At 40.1% G+C, this 18241-nt stretch overlaps 1 protein-coding gene across 1 annotated transcript in view; it reads right to left on the minus strand.

Annotated features, from left to right (window-relative positions):
- Positions 1-6728: 6728 nt before the first annotated feature.
- LOC106590180 (estrogen-related receptor beta) overlaps positions 6729-18241 on the minus strand; it is a 66635-nt gene continuing 55122 nt past the window's right edge. Inside the window, exon 9 of the mRNA XM_045716101.1 lies at positions 6729-9643. Within this exon, the coding sequence (XP_045572057.1) occupies positions 9399-9643 (245 nt within the window). The 3' untranslated portion in view covers positions 6729-9398. The remainder of the gene's footprint in view (positions 9644-18241) is intronic.

Raw genomic sequence — 18241 nt, forward strand, 5'->3', positions numbered from 1 at the left:
GTATGAGGGCCCGACGTCCACAGGTGGGGGTTGTGCTTACAGCCCAACACCGTGCAGGACGTTTGGCATTTGCCAGAGAACACCAAGATTGGCAAATTCGCCACTGGCGCCCTGTGCTCTTCACAGATGAAAGCAGGTTCACACTGAGCACATGTGACAGACGTAACAGAGTCTGGAGACACCGTGGAGAACGTTCTGCTGCCTGCAACATCCTCCAGCATGGCCGGTTTGGCGGTGGGTCAGTCATGGTCTGGGGTGGCATTTCTTTGGGGGGCTCGCCAGAGGTAGCCTGACTGCCGTTACGTACCGAGATGAGATCCTCAGACCCCTTGTGAGACCATATGCTGGTGCGGTTGGCCCTGGGTTCCTCCTAATGCAAGACAATGCTAGACCTCATGTGGCTGGAGTGTATCAACAGTTCCTGCAAGAGGAAGGCATTGATGCTATGGACTGGCCCGCCCGTTCCCCAGACCTGAATCCAATTGAGCACATCTGGGACATCATGTCTCGCTCCATCCACCAATGCCATGTTGCACCACAGACTGTCCAGGAGTTGGCGGATGCTTTAGTCCAGGTCTAGGAGGAGATCCCTCAGGAGACCATCCGCCACCTCATCAGGAGCATGCCCAGGCGTTGTAGGGAGGTCATACAGGCACGTGGAGGCCACACACACTACTGAGCCTCATTTTGACTTGTTTTAAGGACATTACATCAAAGTTGGATCAGCCTGTAGTGTGGTTTTCCACTTTAATTTTGAGTGTGACTCCAAATCCAGACCTCCATGGGTTGATAAATTGGATTTCCATTGATTATTTTAGTGTGATTTTGTTGTCAGCACATTCAACTATGTAAAGAAAAAAGTATTTAATAAGATTATTTCTTTCATTCAGATCTAGGATGTGTTGTTTAAGTGTTCCCTTTATTTTTTTGAGCAGTATATATCATTGAGTTAATAAACCCGCGTACAAACATGGTCTCTTTCTTGTTTTCTTGAGTAAGGCAGGTGTTTCAGCCTAGCTCAGTGCTTTCTGTGGTGGTGGGGCAAGCCAGCAGAAAATAAGGAGCGTTGCGCCGTGATTGGCTTAGTGTTCTGTCACTCATGGGGACACTACGTCACCGCCAAGTCTAAGGATAGAGCTAGAAAATTCAAGCCCCTTGGGTGCTGCCATAGAGTTACATTAGAAGTGCCCATCCAAGAAGGCTCAAGGTCATTGGCCACAGATAAAATTACGTCAAATCACGTTATATCTACAGTAGCTGTGATTGGACTGATCATGTCAACATCATACTTTCAAAATCTTATCTAGCAGTCATCATCATGAATCAAATCGACAATCTACTGGAAAATCATTTTTAATCCTTGTCATATGAAGAGAAATAAAGAAGATAAATTATAGGTAAAACCTATTGGTGCTCATCGGCCATTGGACAAACATTACACAACAACTTGAAAATCGCAAATTCAACAATGAGTGGTTTGGAAGGAATCAGTGGCTAACTGCAAGCATTGCAAAGCAATCATTAGACTGCTATTCAGTGGAGTTGCTGTGTCGTCCCAAGCCTAAGATTAAGGATCTCTTTTCCTAGTTTAAAATTATAAACATGCAACATTGGCCATGCTATCAATGAAGCATGATTTGTGCCGTGCTCAAAACAACTGTTAACTCGGAACAGCAAAATCTGACTTTACTGAGTTCAGGACAACTGAGAACTCGGGAAAAACGAGTTGCGACTTGTAAAATACATTTTTAACTTTCATCCAACTCAGAATTGTAAATCCAGAACTTGGGCCTCCTTCCAGAGCTACGACCTGAAGATCACTGACATCATCATGATTCAACCTTTTTTTCTTCGAGTTCCCAGTTGTCTTGAAAGCACCATAAATCCAGAGAATGTCAGATTTTGATGATAAAGTTTGATAACAAAATATGACCACGAAGGACCGCCGCACCACCTTCCTGTTCAAGTGAGCACAGCACAACAAGGTGACTCCAAAAATGTCTTGTATGCTGCTGCATAAATTATGTAATATGCCTGTGGGGCGGCAGGTAGCCTAGTGGTTAGAGCATTGGACGAGTAACCGGAAGGGTGCAATATCAAATCCCCGAGCTGACAAGGTAAAAAGCTGTCATTTTACCCCTGAACAAGGCAGTTAACCCACTGTTCCTAGGCCGTCATTGAAAATAAGAATTTGTTCTTAACTGACTTGCCTAGTTAAATAAAAGTAAAATAAATATAAAAAATACTGTAGTTAAGAAAGTAATACTAAGTGTATGTTGTGTAGTAAGCTGTAAGTAGGCCATGTGCCTCACCCTAATACTTTGGTCTATTATCACCTCTTAATTTGGCCTACTGTCCTGACTTGGTGGTGCAGCTGTTTTTTAGAAATTGAATCATCGAATATTGTAAGAGCTTTCATTGTCTGCTTATATGCCCCCTTTATTTATCCTACAGTTCTGACTTGGTGTACAGGGAGAACACTGTAAGAACAGCCCATGTTCTGAATTCTGTCGCTGTACACTTCAAGAGTGCTGAACAAATAGTTATATTGACTACGGACGTCCTAGCTTGCTTAATCGAAATTACGGATTACCTCTTATCTGCTTGTCGTCCCCTTATGCCATACTTTATATATCGCAATTGTCAGTAGAAACCACATTTTTTAAAGCAAGTCAGCCATGGGGCACCCGAGTGGTGCAGTGGTATAAGGCACTGCATCTCAGTGCTAGAGGCGTCACTACAGACCATGTTTTGATTCCAGGCTGTATTACAACCGGCCGTGATTGGGAGTCCCATAGGGCGGTGCACAATTGGCCCAGCGTCGTCTGGGTTAGGGTTTGGCCGGGGGAAGGTCATCGTAAATAAGAAGTTGTTCTTAACTGACTTGCCTAGTTAAATAAAGGTTAAATAAATACAAAAAATATCAGCTATGTTTTAAAAAAAAGCAGTTAATGAGGCTGAATTAACTGTTTTGCTGCCAGACAAGGCTCAGCTGATAGCCAGGTGTAGCAGTGGTAATGTGTTGGGACATTGGGATAGCTTTATGTAGGCCCTAACAGTTTGTGGGCACCGTTTGTCACTGTAATAGTGCAATTACTGTATTGTTTAGTGTTGTATTGTGTAGTGGCTTTGCTGGCATGCATCCCACATTTTTTCTTTCTTGCCCCACCAAGACTTACATGCTAAAATAGCCACTGGAAACATGGAATAATATAAACTCAGCAAAAAAGGAAACATCCTCTCACTGTCAACTGTGTTTATTTTCAGCAAACTTAACATGTGTAAATATTTGTATGAACATAACAAGATTCAACAACTGAGACATAAACTGAACACGTTCCACAGACATGTGACTAACAGAAATGGAATAATGTGTCCCTGAACAAAGGGGGGTCAAAATCAAAAGTAACTGTCAGTATCTGGTGTGGCCACCAGCTGCATTAAGTACTGCAGTGCATCTCCTCCTCGTGGACTGCGCCAGATTTGCCAGTTATTGCTGTGAGATGTTACCCCACTCTTCTACCAAGGCCCTAGCCCTCACCCTCCGATCCAACAGGTCCCAGACGTGCTCAAAGGGATTGAGATCCGGGCTCTTCATTGGCCATGGCAGAACACTGACAATCCTGTCTTGCAGGAAATCACGCACAGAACAAGCAGTATGGCTGGTGGCATTGTCATGCTGGAGGGTCATGTCAGGATGAGCCTGCAGGAAGGGTACCACATGGAGGAGGAGGATGTCTTCTCTGCAACGCACAGTGTTGAAATTGCCTGCAATGACAACAAGCTCAGTCCGATGATGCTGACACAACGCTCGTGATGTCTGGTGAGGACCTGCCTTACAACAGGCCTACAAGCCCTCAGTCCAGCCTCTCTCAGCCTATTGCGGACAGTCTGAGCACTGATGGAGGGATTGTGCATTCCTGGTGTAAATCGGGCAGTTGTTGTTACCATCCTGTACCTGTCCCGCATGTGTGATGTTTGGATGTGCCAATCCTGTGCAGGTGTTGTTACATGTGGTCTGCCACTGCGAGGACGATCATCTGTCCGTCCTGTCTCCCTGTAGCGTTGTCTTAGGCGTCTCACAGCACGGACATTGCAATATATTGCCCTGGCCACATCTGCAGTCCTCATGCCTCCTTGCAGCATGTCTAAGGCACATTCACGCAGATGAACAGGGACCCTGGGCATCTTTATTTTGGTGTTCTTCAGAGTCAGTAGAAAGGCCTCTTTAGTGTCCTAAGTTTTCATAACTGTGACCTTAAATGCCTACCATTTGTAAGCTGTTAGTGTCTTAACGACCGTTCCACAGGTGCATGTTCATTAATTGTTTATGGTTCATTGAACAAGCATGGGAAACAGCATTTAAACTCTTTACAATGAAGACCTGTATTTGGATTTTTACGAATTCTCTTTGAAAGACAGGGTCCTGAAAAAGGGACGTTTCTTTTTTTGCTGAGTTTATGTATTCTGTCTGATCCTCTTTTTGAGTCTAATGATATTATTACTAAAAATGTGCCCTCGTCATCACAAATGTGACTTTATAAATGCACTATGATTGACATATCCTTACACGAGTATGTACTGTGCTGAAAGAGGTCAGGTTTGTTTGGGATATTTTAAATGTACATTTAAATGCATCACAACATCATCAATAGTGTAGTGCAGGCTTCCCCAGCTGGCGGCCCGCGGGTGGTTTTATTTGACTCCCCAAGTTTTTTGAGCAATTTTTTAAAATAAAAATAACAACACCTTTTCATTGTTGGACAAAAAAGACTAAAGACACCAGGAAATAAGCTCCAAATGACTTTAATTTAAGAAATCTGTTCCCAGGTATTCCCACACCTAATAGAGACGTGATTGTATGCAAATGTAAGCAAGGTTTGAAATGATTCTTTTTTCGTCAAACATGATCTGTTTTGGCTTCTTGCGGTCAATTTGCAGTCTACAAATGATTTGTAATTATGTTCCGGCCCCCCGACCATCCACTCCAGAAAATATCAGTCCGTGGGTGAAACTAGTTGATGGTCCCTGGTGTAGTGGGATAATAAATGAATCACAGACTTCTGGGAGTTATTTAATTATTTCTTCCTTTACCTTTTAGGAAATCAAAACATAAAGGTGACACAGATATTGGTGATTCAACAATCAGAGATATCAATGTACACTGTTGCCAAATGATATAATTCACACCATTAATATTTATACTGTAGGAACAGGAAATAATTTAAAGTACCTGTTCCTTAATGCAAGTTTATCATCAAGGGACCAATTCTGACACATTGATGTTAATAAAAACATGTACCCGCTTCATAGCCAAAATGGGTCTCGCCCACTGATAGCCAAATCATGAAGTCAACTTTAAGCATGCTTTACCTTTACAAACAGATATATGGATGGTAAGAGACTACTGGTGACTATAATTACAAATACACTACATGACCAAAAGTATGTGGACACCTGCTCGTCGAACATCTCATTCCAATATCATGGGCATTAATGTGGAGTTGGTCCCCCTTTGCTGCTATAACAGCCTCCACTTTTCTGGGAAGGCTTTCCACTAGATGTTGGAACATTGCTGTGGGGACTTGCTTCCATTCAGCCACAAGAGCATTAGTAAGGTCGGGCACTGATGTTGGGCGATTAGACTTGGCTCGCAGTCGGCATTCCAATTCATCCCAAAGATGATCGGTGGGGTTGAGGTCAGGGTTCTGTGCAGGCCAGTCAAGTTCTTAGATACCGATCTCAACAAACCATTTCTGTATGGACCTTGCTTTGTGCACGGGGGCATTGGCATGCTAAAACATGAAGGGCCTACTCCAAACAAATTTAGAAGCACAGGATTGTCTACAATTTAATTATATGCTGTAGCGTTAGGCTTTCCCTTCACTGGAACTAAGGGGCCTACTGTAGCCCGAACCATGAAAAACAGCCCCAGACCATTATGCATTGGGGCAGGTAGTTCTCCTGGCATCTGCCAAACCCAGAATCGTCCATTGGACTGCCAGATGGTGAGGCGTGATTCATCACTCCAGAGAACGTGTTTACACCGCTCCAGAGTCCAATGGTGGCGAGCTTTACACCAGTCCAGCCAACGCTTGGCATTGCGCATGGTAATTTTAGGCTTGTGTGCGACTGCTCAGCCATGGAAACCCATTTCATGAAGCTCCTGACGAACAGTTCTTGTGCTGACTTGCTTCGAGAGGTAGTTTGGAACTTGGTAGTGATTTGATGTGCTTCAGCACTTGGCGGTCCCGTTCTGTGAGCTTGTGTGGCCTACCATTTTGCGGCTGAGCCGTTGTTGCTCCTAGATGTTTCCACTTCACAATAACAGCACTTACATTTGACTGGGGCAGCTCTAGCAGGGCAGAAATTTGACGAACTGACTTGTTGGAAAGGTGGCATCCAATAACGGTGCCACGTTGAAAGTCACTGAGCTTTTCAGTAAGGCTATTCTACTGCCAATGTTTGTTTATTGAGATTGCATGGCTGTGTGCTCGATGTTATACACCTGTCAGCAATGGGTGTGGCTGAAAAAACGGAATCCACTAATTTGAAGGGGTGTCCACATACTTTTGTATATATAGAGTATCTTGGCAGGGGCATTTCTAGACAATAAATCTTTGATAGAAACGTGGACGGCTCATGTATATTTCAATACAGTCATGATGGTGATGATGATGATACTGATGAAGAATACGTCTTGAAATCGAAAGTATCGACAATAGTGATGAGGTAGTAGTCAGCAGGATGCTGCATGCTGTACTTTATTTTGAACTGCTGTAACTCGGCAACCTACTGTATACTGTCCAGTAACCATTCGCATTGATATACTGTATATATATATATATACACATTACACTGTATAGACCCAGTTTGAATGTAAGACTTGTTATTTTGCATTCTAGAGGAGCCTAAATACAAATGAAAGCATTGAAGGGAGGTGCCTGGAGTTTACGTTGCATCGTGTTCGGTGTGAATTTTGGATCACTACAAAAAGCTTGTTGTAAAGTTTTTCTGCTAAACTGTCTGATCTGTTTCATCTGTACTTGTCCATACAAACACTTGTATTTTACAGCAGAGCAAAGAAAATATAGTTCTGATATTTATTTTTGATAAGAATAATTTTTAATAATATTGAAATATTAATCCAATTGTCCAAAATCTTGGTAAAAGCATGCTTACAGCATGGTTTCAGTCAGAATTGGTCCCCGTTGTATTGCACAACAGTAAAATAGTTCAAGTTACATGGTCACCCTCTAAAGTGGAGCCTGTTAAGTAGACAGCGGCTAGTTCAAGTTGGGATTATTAGGTGTTGGGGTGTGTAGTCATCCTCCATTAAGTGACCAATCAGGCTGCAGTAAAATAGGGTGCTGCAGGATTAACACTGGTCAATGATATCACAAGCAGAGTAGCAACCATCCCGTTTCCAATGTCAGGGATTCCTTTGATCACAGTTTCGTATTGTGACAGCACCAACATGTATCGCATCACATTAATCACGTCAGTAGTATTATCATCCCCCTCCCATCACATTCTCTCCCATGCAGAACAAGAACAGCATGAGTCTACAGTACTGAACTACAGGTCCCAGCATGCACCATGGAGGTCGACCTACCTACACACTGGGAGCATGGAGGCCCTCTCGTCACTTTCCCACAGAGATCACACCTTGTACAGACACACCATGGGACTGGTGCTACCCTTTGAAACATGCTGACACTTTGTAGCCTGCATGGCTTCTCACAAGAGGAGCACCTTGGGGAGTGATTTGCTGTCTTTAAGGATGCCTGTCTGTCTCCTGGTCTGTTGAGAGGTGTTACACCACAGCTACTGTGTCAACATGGGGTCAAGCAGCGTTCCACGTGTCTACTGTACTCCTGGAGGGAGGCAGAGCTGCACAGTAGAGAGCAGGCAGGCAGCTATGGCAATAACCTCCTTCTTTGTTAAAAATACCCCCAGTCAGCGTGAAACGCTAGCTACCAACACATCACTGCACTGCACCTGCCATTCACCTCAGTTTGGCTGTAGCTCCATAAAGACAGTCCCAGCTATAAAAAGACAGGCAGCTTTTAAAATGCTGTTAGCAGATGCTGGACACTTTGCTCCCTGTGTGTGGGAGGACTCTGCCACGGTCTTAAAGGACCCAAAATAGAGCATTTGACACATGGGCCTCTGATTGTTTGAACATGGAATCTTCTGGACTTCTGCCAGTCGGCAGAAATCCTTTGATACCCCCGCCCCAAACCCACTCATCATGTTTCACCATGCCCAAATCAGGTCATTTGCTCAGTTGCCAAGAGGCAATTTCCATCGGCTTGCACAATCACCAAATGTGGGGTTTACAGAGGAGAAACACTACAGTGCAACAGGCGAGTGGTGCATCCATTGCCAGGACACACACTCACACACACATGGGAGGGCATGGTCTTCTAGCGACAGACAGACAGACAGACAGACAGACAGACAGACAGACAGACAGACAGACAGACAGACAGACAGACAGACAGACAGACAGACAGACAGACAGACAGACAGACAGACAGACAGACAGACAGACAGACAGAGACAGACAGACAGAGACAGCAGCGTAGTGAAGCAGATGATATAGGAGGTTTAACATGACTTGTCCACGGCACGGCTCCCTTTATTGCTGAGTTACTACAGAATAAGACGACTGACTACCTGGCTACGCTAGTTTGGTTAAACATGTCATGTGACCAGTTTATCTTCTTCCTGTCTGAGACCAATCGACATCACACAGCTCACTGCTCTGAAGAGGTATATTCAAGGACATTTAGATCAGTAGAGCTCACATTTAGGTAACACTTTCTGTTCTTTCTTTCTTTTCATTTTTTTCCAAAGAAGGAGAAAGAGAGAAAATGGCCGTTGGCTTCACCAGACATAACTGTACACTCAGTCAATCATTATTAATAAATATATACATGTCCTGGTCAAGTCCAGGAGGTGAAACAACTGTCTAACAAGTGAGTCATAGTGGTTGACGTGTGTTGTCATCAGAACACATATGGAGACCTCAACTGCAGATTCTGACTAGAAATAAAACCATGTTAATTAAGAGCCTGCAATTAAAGATATAGAGAGAGGGGGAGATCCTTCACATACAGTATGACCACAGACCATAAACAAAACAAAATTATTACTGTACATAGTATTTCTTATATATTTTAAATTAATCTGCATCATTTTATATTTATATTTTTAACCAAGTTTTGCATTTGTTCTTCTTTATTTTAATTATTTTTTTAAATGTCTTGGGTTCGAGGGGGCGAGAGCGCAAGAGAGGTCAGTCTGTCTCCTGTCACAGTCAGCAGGGTGTTCCTCTCCTGTCCTGAGTCCCCTCTGTCCATGTCCTTCTGTCTGCATCACCTGCTCCTCCATCAGACCTTGGCCTCCAGCATCTCCAGGAAGAGTTTGTGCATGGGCACCTTGCCCTGCACCTTGATGCTGTAAAAGTGCTGCACGGCCTTGGTGGCGGTCTGACGCAGCAGGGGCAGGGTCATGAGCAGCTTGCCTGCCCGCCGGGGGTCCTCCTGATGCTGGCTGCTCTCATAGTCCTGCAGGGCCTCATGGAGCGCATCCTGGAGCTTCTGCACCGCCTCCACGTCCTCTATATGCATGGAGTCTGGAGAGGAGAGGGAAAGAAACGGTCAGTGAGAGGGGGCTCTTCAACATGAGTCATTTTAACACCTTCAGAGATACAATGACAACACAAACCAGTGCTTGATTTAATGAAATGTAAAATAGTTCTGTAAATAGTAACACATCAAAACTTTGCAGAATACAGTGCACAATTCCGATGCAATGAGAGCTGAACGAGGCTGATGAACACAGCAGGAATTCCAAAAAAGCACATATCTCAATTGTATTTTTGCTAAAGTAAAACATGGCTGGGTATGTACTAGTGATCTAACAGTGTAGTCAGCTATTAGACACGTTACCAGCATAATTCACACTGCGACAAGATAAACAATAGAACGTAAAGAAAAACACAAACTTAATGTATTTTTTTTTGCCAGGTGGCCTTGGTTTGATTTTCGTATGGCCTTTGACCAATGAGACTGAAAATCCATATAATGCAGCAGTCTCCTGCAGCACACAATGGAATGAACAGCAGCCAACCCCCAGTGAATGAATACATATTAAACACCTCACGGTTCCAAAAGACAGCTCCGGAATAGATTGTTTTCTTATAAACACTCCATCAGGGAATTGGATGGTGTAAACTAGCTTCAATAAAGAAATAATACTTCCTTCACATTTTCATTCATTTCCTCCCTCTTCTCTCACAGACACGTGGAACAACACATGAGTGCAATGAAAGTAAACACTATTGTACATTTGATTAAATAATCACTGGAATGTTAATGCTTTAGCTTGCTGGAAACCATATTTGGACTGATGATTGATCAAACAAAACAAGTGATATAAACTCCAATTGAACTAGTGTAACTACATGTATGTTCTGTAGGTCTACTGTAACAGTGTAACTACATGTATGTTCTGTAGGTCTACTGTAACAGTGTAACTACATGTATGTTCTGTAGGTCTACTGTAATAGTGTAACTACATGTATGTTCTGTAGGTCTACTGTAACAGTGTAACTACATGTATGTTCTGTAGGTCTACTGTAATAGTGTAACTACATGTATGTACTGTAGGCCTACTGTAATAGTGTAACTACATGTACTGTAGGCCTACTGTAACAGTGTAACTACATGTACTGTAGGCCTACTGTAACAGTGTAACTACATGTATGTACTGTAGGTCTACTGTAATAGTGTAACTACATGTATGTTCTGTAGGTCTACTGTAATAGTGTAACTACATGTACTGTATGTCTACAGTAATAGTGTAACTACATGTACTGTAGGTCTACAGTAATAGTGTAACTACATGTATGTACTGTAGGCCTACTGTAATAGTGTAACTACATGTACTGTAGGTCTACTGTAACAGTGTAACTACATGTATGTACTGTAGGTCTACTGTAAAAGTGTAACTACATGTATGTACTGTAGGTCTACTGTAACAGTGTAACTACATGTATGTACTGTAGGTCTACTGTAACAGTGTAACTACATGTATGTACTGTAGGTCTACTGTAACAGTGTAACTACATGGACTGTAGGTCTACTGTAATATTGTAACTACATGTACTGTAGGTCTACTGTAACAGTGTAACTACATGTACTGTAGGTCTACTGTAATAGTGTAACTACATGTATGTACTGTAGGTCTACTGTAACAGTGTAACTACATGTATGTTCTGTAGGTCTACTGTAACAGTGTAACTACATGTACTGTATGTCTACTGTAATAGTGTAACTACATGTACTGTAGGTCTACTGTAATAGTGTAACTACATGTACTGTAGGTCTACTGTAATGTTGTAACTACATGTATGTACTGTAGGTCTACTGTAATATTGTAACTACATGTACTGTAGGTCTACTGTAACAGTGTAACTACATATATGTACTGTAGGTCTACTGTAACAGTGTAACTACATGTATGTACTGTAGGTCTACTGTAATAGTTTAACTACATGTACTGTAGGTCTACTGTAACAGTGTAACTACATGTATGTACTGTAGGCCTACTGTAAAAGTGTAACTACATGTACTGTAGGTCTACTGTAATAGTGTAACTACATGTATGTACTGTAGGTCTACTGTAATAGTGTAACTACATGTATGTACTGTAGGTCTACTGTAACAGTGTGACTACATGTATGTACTGTAGGCCTACTGTAATAGTGTAACTCCATGTATGTAATGTAGGTCTACTGTAATATTGTAACTACATGTATGTACTGTAGGTCTACTGTAACAGTGTAACTACATGTATATACTGTAGGTCTACTGTAATAGTGTAACTACATGTATGTACTGTAGACCTACTGTAATAGTGTAACTAAATGTATGTACTGTAGGTCTACTGTAACAGTGTAACTACATGTACTGTAGGTCTACTGTAATAGTGTAACTACATGTATGTACTGTAGGTCTACTGTAACAGTGTAACTACATATATGTACTGTAGGTCTACTGTAACAGTGTAACTACATGTATGTACTGTAGGTCTACTGTAATAGTTTAACTACATGTACTGTAGGTCTACTGTAACAGTGTAACTACATGTATGTACTGTAGGCCTACTGTAAAAGTGTAACTACATGTACTGTAGGTCTACTGTAATAGTGTAACTACATGTATGTACTGTAGGTCTACTGTAATAGTGTAACTACATGTATGTACTGTAGGTCTACTGTAACAGTGTGACTACATGTATGTACTGTAGGCCTACTGTAATAGTGTAACTCCATGTATGTAATGTAGGTCTACTGTAATATTGTAACTACATGTATGTACTGTAGGTCTACTGTAACAGTGTAACTACATGTATGTACTGTAGGTCTACTGTAATAGTGTAACTACATGTATGTACTGTAGGCCTACTGTAATAGTGTAACTACATGTATGTACTGTAGGTCTACTGTAACAGTGTAACTACATGTACTGTAGGTCTACTGTAATAGTGTAACTACATGTATGTACTGTAGGTCTACTGTAACAGTGTAACTACATATATGTACTGTAGGTCTACTGTAACAGTGTAACTACATGTATGTACTGTAGGTCTACTGTAATAGTTTAACTACATGTACTGTAGGTCTACTGTAACAGTGTAACTACATGTATGTACTGTAGGCCTACTGTAAAAGTGTAACTACATGTACTGTAGGTCTACTGTAATAGTGTAACTCCATGTATGTAATGTAGGTCTACTGTAATATTGTAACTACATGTATGTACTGTAGGTCTACTGTAACAGTGTAACTACATGTATATACTGTAGGTCTACTGTAATAGTGTAACTACATGTATGTACTGTAGACCTACTGTAATAGTGTAACTAAATGTATGTACTGTAGGTCTACTGTAACAGTGTAACTACATGTACTGTAGGTCTACTGTAATAGTGTAACTACATGTATGTACTGTAGGTCTACTGTAACAGTGTAACTACATGTACTGTAGGTCTACTGTAATAGTGTAACTACATGTATGTACTGTAGGTCTACTGTAACAGTGTAACTACATGTATGTACTGTAGGTCTACTGTAACAGTGTAACTACATGTATGTACTGTAGGTCTACTGTAATAGTGTAACTACATGTATGTACTGTAGACCTACTGTAATAGTGTAACTACATGTATGTACTGTAGGTCTACTGTAACAGTGTAACTACATGTACTGTAGGTCTACTGTAATAGTGTAACTACATGTATGTACTGTAGGTCTACTGTAACAGTGTAACTACATGTATGTACTGTAGGTCTACTGTAACAGTGTAACTACATGTATGTACTGTAGGTCTACTGTAACAGTGTAACTACATGTACTGTAGGTCTACTGTAATAGTGTAACTACATGTATGTACTGTACGTCTACTGTAATAGTATAACTACATGTACTGTAGGTCTACTGTAATAGTGTAACTACATGTACTGTAGGTCTACTGTAATATATTAACTACATGTACTGTAGGTCTACTGTAATAGTGTAACTACATGTACTGTAGGTCTACTGTAATAGTGTAACTACATGTACTGTAGGTATACTGTAATATTGTAACTACATGTATGTACTGTAGGTCTACTGTAATAGAGTAACTACATGTACTGTAGGTCTACTGTAACAGTGTAACTACATGTACTGTAGGTCTACTGTAACAGTGTAACTACATGTACTGTAGGTCTACTGTAACAGTGTAACTACATGTATGTACTGCAGGTCTACTGTAATAGTGTAACTACATGTATGTACTGTAGGTCTACTGTAAAAGTGTAACTACATGTACTGTAGGTCTACTGTAACAGTGTAACTACATGTATGTACTGTAGGCCTACTGTAAAAGTGTAACTACATGTACTGTAGGTCTACTGTAATAGTGTAACTACATGTATGTACTGTAGGTCTACTGTAATAGTGTAACTACATGTATGTACTGTAGGTCTACTGTAACAGTGTAACTACATGTATATACTGTAGGTCTACTGTAATAATGTAACTACATGTATGTACTGTAGGTCTACTGTAATAGTGTAACTACATGTATGTACTGTAGGTCTACTGTAACAGTGTAACTACATGTACTGTAGGTCTACTGTAATAGTGTAACTACATGTATGTACTGTAGGTCTATTGTAACAGTGTAACTACATGTACTGTAGGTCTACTGTAACAGTGTAACTACCTGTATGTACTGTAGGTCTACTGTAACAGTGTAACTACATGTACTGTAGGTCTACTGTAATAGTGTAACTACATGTATGTACTGTAGGTCTACTGTAACAGTGTGACTACATGTATGTACTGTAGGCCTACTGTAATAGTGTAACTCCATGTATGTAATGTAGGTCTACTGTAATATTGTAACTACATGTTTGTACTGTAGGTCTACTGTAACAGTGTAACTACATGTATGTACTGTAGGTGTACTGTAACAGTGTAACTACATGTACTGTAGGTCTACTGTAATAGTGTAACTACATGTATGTACTGTAGGTCTACTGTAATAGTATAACTACATGTACTGTAGGTCTACTGTAATAGTGTAACTACATGTATGTACTGTAGGTCTACTGTAATAGTTTAACTACATGTACTGTAGGTCTACTTTAACAGTGTAACTACATGTATGTACTGTAGATCTACTGTAATAGTGTAACTACATGTATGTACTGTAGGGCTACTGTAACAGTGTAACTACATGTACTGTAGGTCTACTGTAACAGTGTAACTACATGTATGTACTGTAGGTCTACTGTAATAGTGTAACTACATGTATGTACTGTAGGCCTACTGTAATAGTGTAACTACATGTATGTACTGTAGGTCTACTGTAACAGTGTAACTACATGTACTGTAGGTCTACTGTAATAGTGTAACTACATGTATGTACTGTAGGTCTACTGTAACAGTGTAACTACATGTATGTACTGTAGGTCTACTGTAACAGTGTAACTACATGTACTGTAGGTCTACTGTAATAGTGTAACTACATGTACTGTAGGTCTACTGTAATAGTGTAACTACATGTATGTACTGTAGGTCTACTGTAACATTGTGACTACATGTATGTACTGTAGGCCTACTGTAATAGTGTAACTCCATGTATGTAATGTAGGTCTACTGTAATATTGTAACTACATGTTTGTACTGTAGGTCTACTGTAACAGTGTAACTACATGTATGTACTGTAGGTCTACTGTAACAGTGTAACTACATGTACTGTAGGTCTACTGTAACAGTGTAACTACATGTATGTACTGTAGGTCTACTGTAACAGTGTAACTACATGTACTGTAGGTCTACTGTAATAGTGTAACTACATGTATGTACTGTACGTCTACTGTAATAGTATAACTACATGTACTGTAGGTCTACTGTAATAGTGTAACTACATGTACTGTAGGTCTACTGTAATAGTGTAACTACATGTATGTACTGTAGGTCTACTGTAACAGTGTAACTACATGTACATACTGTAGGTCTACTGTAATGTTGTAACTACATGTATGTACTGTAGGTCTACTGTAATATTTTAACTACATGTACTGTAGGTCTACTGTAATAGTGTAACTACATGTACTGTAGGTCTACAGTAATAGTGTAACTACATGTACTGTAGGTCTACTGTAATAGTGTAACTACATGTATGTACTGTAGGTCTACTGTAATAGTTTAACTACATGTACTGTAGGTCTACTTTAACAGTGTAACTACATGTATGTACTGTAGATCTACTGTAATAGTGTAACTACATGTATGTACTGTAGGGCTACTGTAATAGTGTAACTACATGTACTGTAGGTCTACTGTAACAGTGTAACTACATGTATGTACTGTAGGTCTACTGTAATAGTGTAACTACATGTATGTACTGTAGGCTTACTGTAATAGTGTAACTACATGTATGTACTGTAGGTCTACTGTAACAGTGTAACTACATGTACTGTAGGTCTACTGTAATAGTGTAACTACATGTATGTACTGTAGGTCTACTGTAACAGTGTAACTACATGTATGTACTGTAGGTCTACTGTAACAGTGTAACTACATGTATGTACTGTAGGTCTACTGTAACAGTGTAACTACATGTACTGTAGGTCTACTGTAATAGTGTAACTACATGTATGTACTGTACGTCTACTGTAATAGTATAACTACATGTACTGTAGGTCTACTGTAATAGTGTAACTACATGTACTGTAGGTCTACTGTAATAGTGTAACTACATGTATGTACTGTAGGTCTACTGTAACAGTGTAACTACATGTATATACTGTAGGTCTACTGTAATGTTGTAACTACATGTATGTACTGTAGGTCTACTGTAATATTTTAACTACATGTACTGTAGGTCTACTGTAATAGTGTAACTACATGTACTGTAGGTCTACAGTAATAGTGTAACTACATGTACTGTAGGTCTACTGTAATAGTGTAACTACATGTATGTACTGTAGGTCTACTGTAACAGTGTAACTACATGTATGTACTGTAGGTCTACTGTAACAGTGTAACTACATGTATATACTGTAGGTCTACTGTAATAGTGTAACTACATGTATGTACTGTAGGTCTACTGTAATAGTGTAACTACATGTATGTACTGTAGGTCTACTGTAACAGTGTAACTACATGTACTGTAGGTCTACTGTAATAGTGTAACTACATGTATGTACTGTAGGTCTACTGTAACAGTGTAACTACATGTACTGTAGGTCTACTGTAACAGTGTAACTACATGTACTGTAGGTCTACTGTAATAGTGTAACTACATGTATGTACTGTAGGTCTACTGTAACAGTGTGACTACATGTATGTACTGTAGGCCTACTGTAATAGTGTAACTCCATGTATGTAATGTAGGTCTACTGTAATATTGTAACTACATGTATGTACTGTAGGTCTACTGTAACAGTGTAACTACATGTATGTACTGTAGGTCTACTGTAATAGTATAACTACATGTATGTACTGTAGGTCTACTGTAACAGTGTAACTACATGTACTGTAGGTCTACTGTAATAGTGTAACTACATGTATGTACTGTAGGTCTACTGTAATAGTATAACTACATGTACTGTAGGTCTACTGTAATAGTGTAACTACATGTACTGTAGGTCTACTTTAACAGTGTAACTACATGTATGTACTGTAGGTCTACTGTAATAGTGTAACTACATGTATGTACTGTAGGTCTATTGTAACAGTGTAACTACATGTACTGTAGGTCTACTGTAATAGTGTAACTACATGTACTGTAGGTCTACTGTAACAGTGTAACTACATGTATGTACTGTAGGTCTACTGTAACAGTGTAACTACATGTATGTACTGTAGGTCTACTGTAACAGTGTAACTACATGTATGTACTGTAGGTCTACTGTAACAGTGTAACTACATGGACTGTAGGTCTACTGTAATATTGTAACTACATGTACTGTAGGTCTACTGTAACAGTGTAACTACATGTACTGTAGGTCTACTGTAATAGTGTAACTACATGTATGTACTGTAGGTCTACTGTAACAGTGTAACTACATGTATGTTCTGTAGGTCTACTGTAACAGTGTAACTACATGTACTGTATGTCTACTGTAATAGTGTAACTACATGTACTGTAGGTCTACTGTAATAGTGTAACTACATGTACTGTAGGTCTAGTGTAACTACATATATGTACTGTAGGTCTACTGTAATAGTGTAACTACATGTATGTACTGTAGGTCTACTGTAATAGTGTAACTACATGTATGTACTGTAGGTCTACTGTAACAGTGTAACTACATGTATATACTGTAGGTCTACTGTAATAGTGTAACTACATGTATGTACTGTAGGTCTACTGTAATAGTGTAACTACATGTATGTACTGTAGGTCTACTGTAACAGTGTAACTACATGTACTGTAGGTCTACTGTAATAGTGTAACTACATGTATGTACTGTAGGTCTACTGTAACAGTGTAACTACATGTACTGTAGGTCTACTGTAACAGTGTAACTACATGTATGTACTGTAGGTCTACTGTAACAGTGTAACTACATGTACTGTAGGTCTACTGTAATAGTGTAACTACATGTATGTACTGTAGGTCTACTGTAACAGTGTGACTACATGTATGTACTGTAGGTCTACTGTAAT

This window comes from Salmo salar, chromosome ssa01, assembly GCF_905237065.1.
Source record: "Salmo salar chromosome ssa01, Ssal_v3.1, whole genome shotgun sequence".
Taxonomy (NCBI): domain Eukaryota; kingdom Metazoa; phylum Chordata; class Actinopteri; order Salmoniformes; family Salmonidae; genus Salmo; species Salmo salar.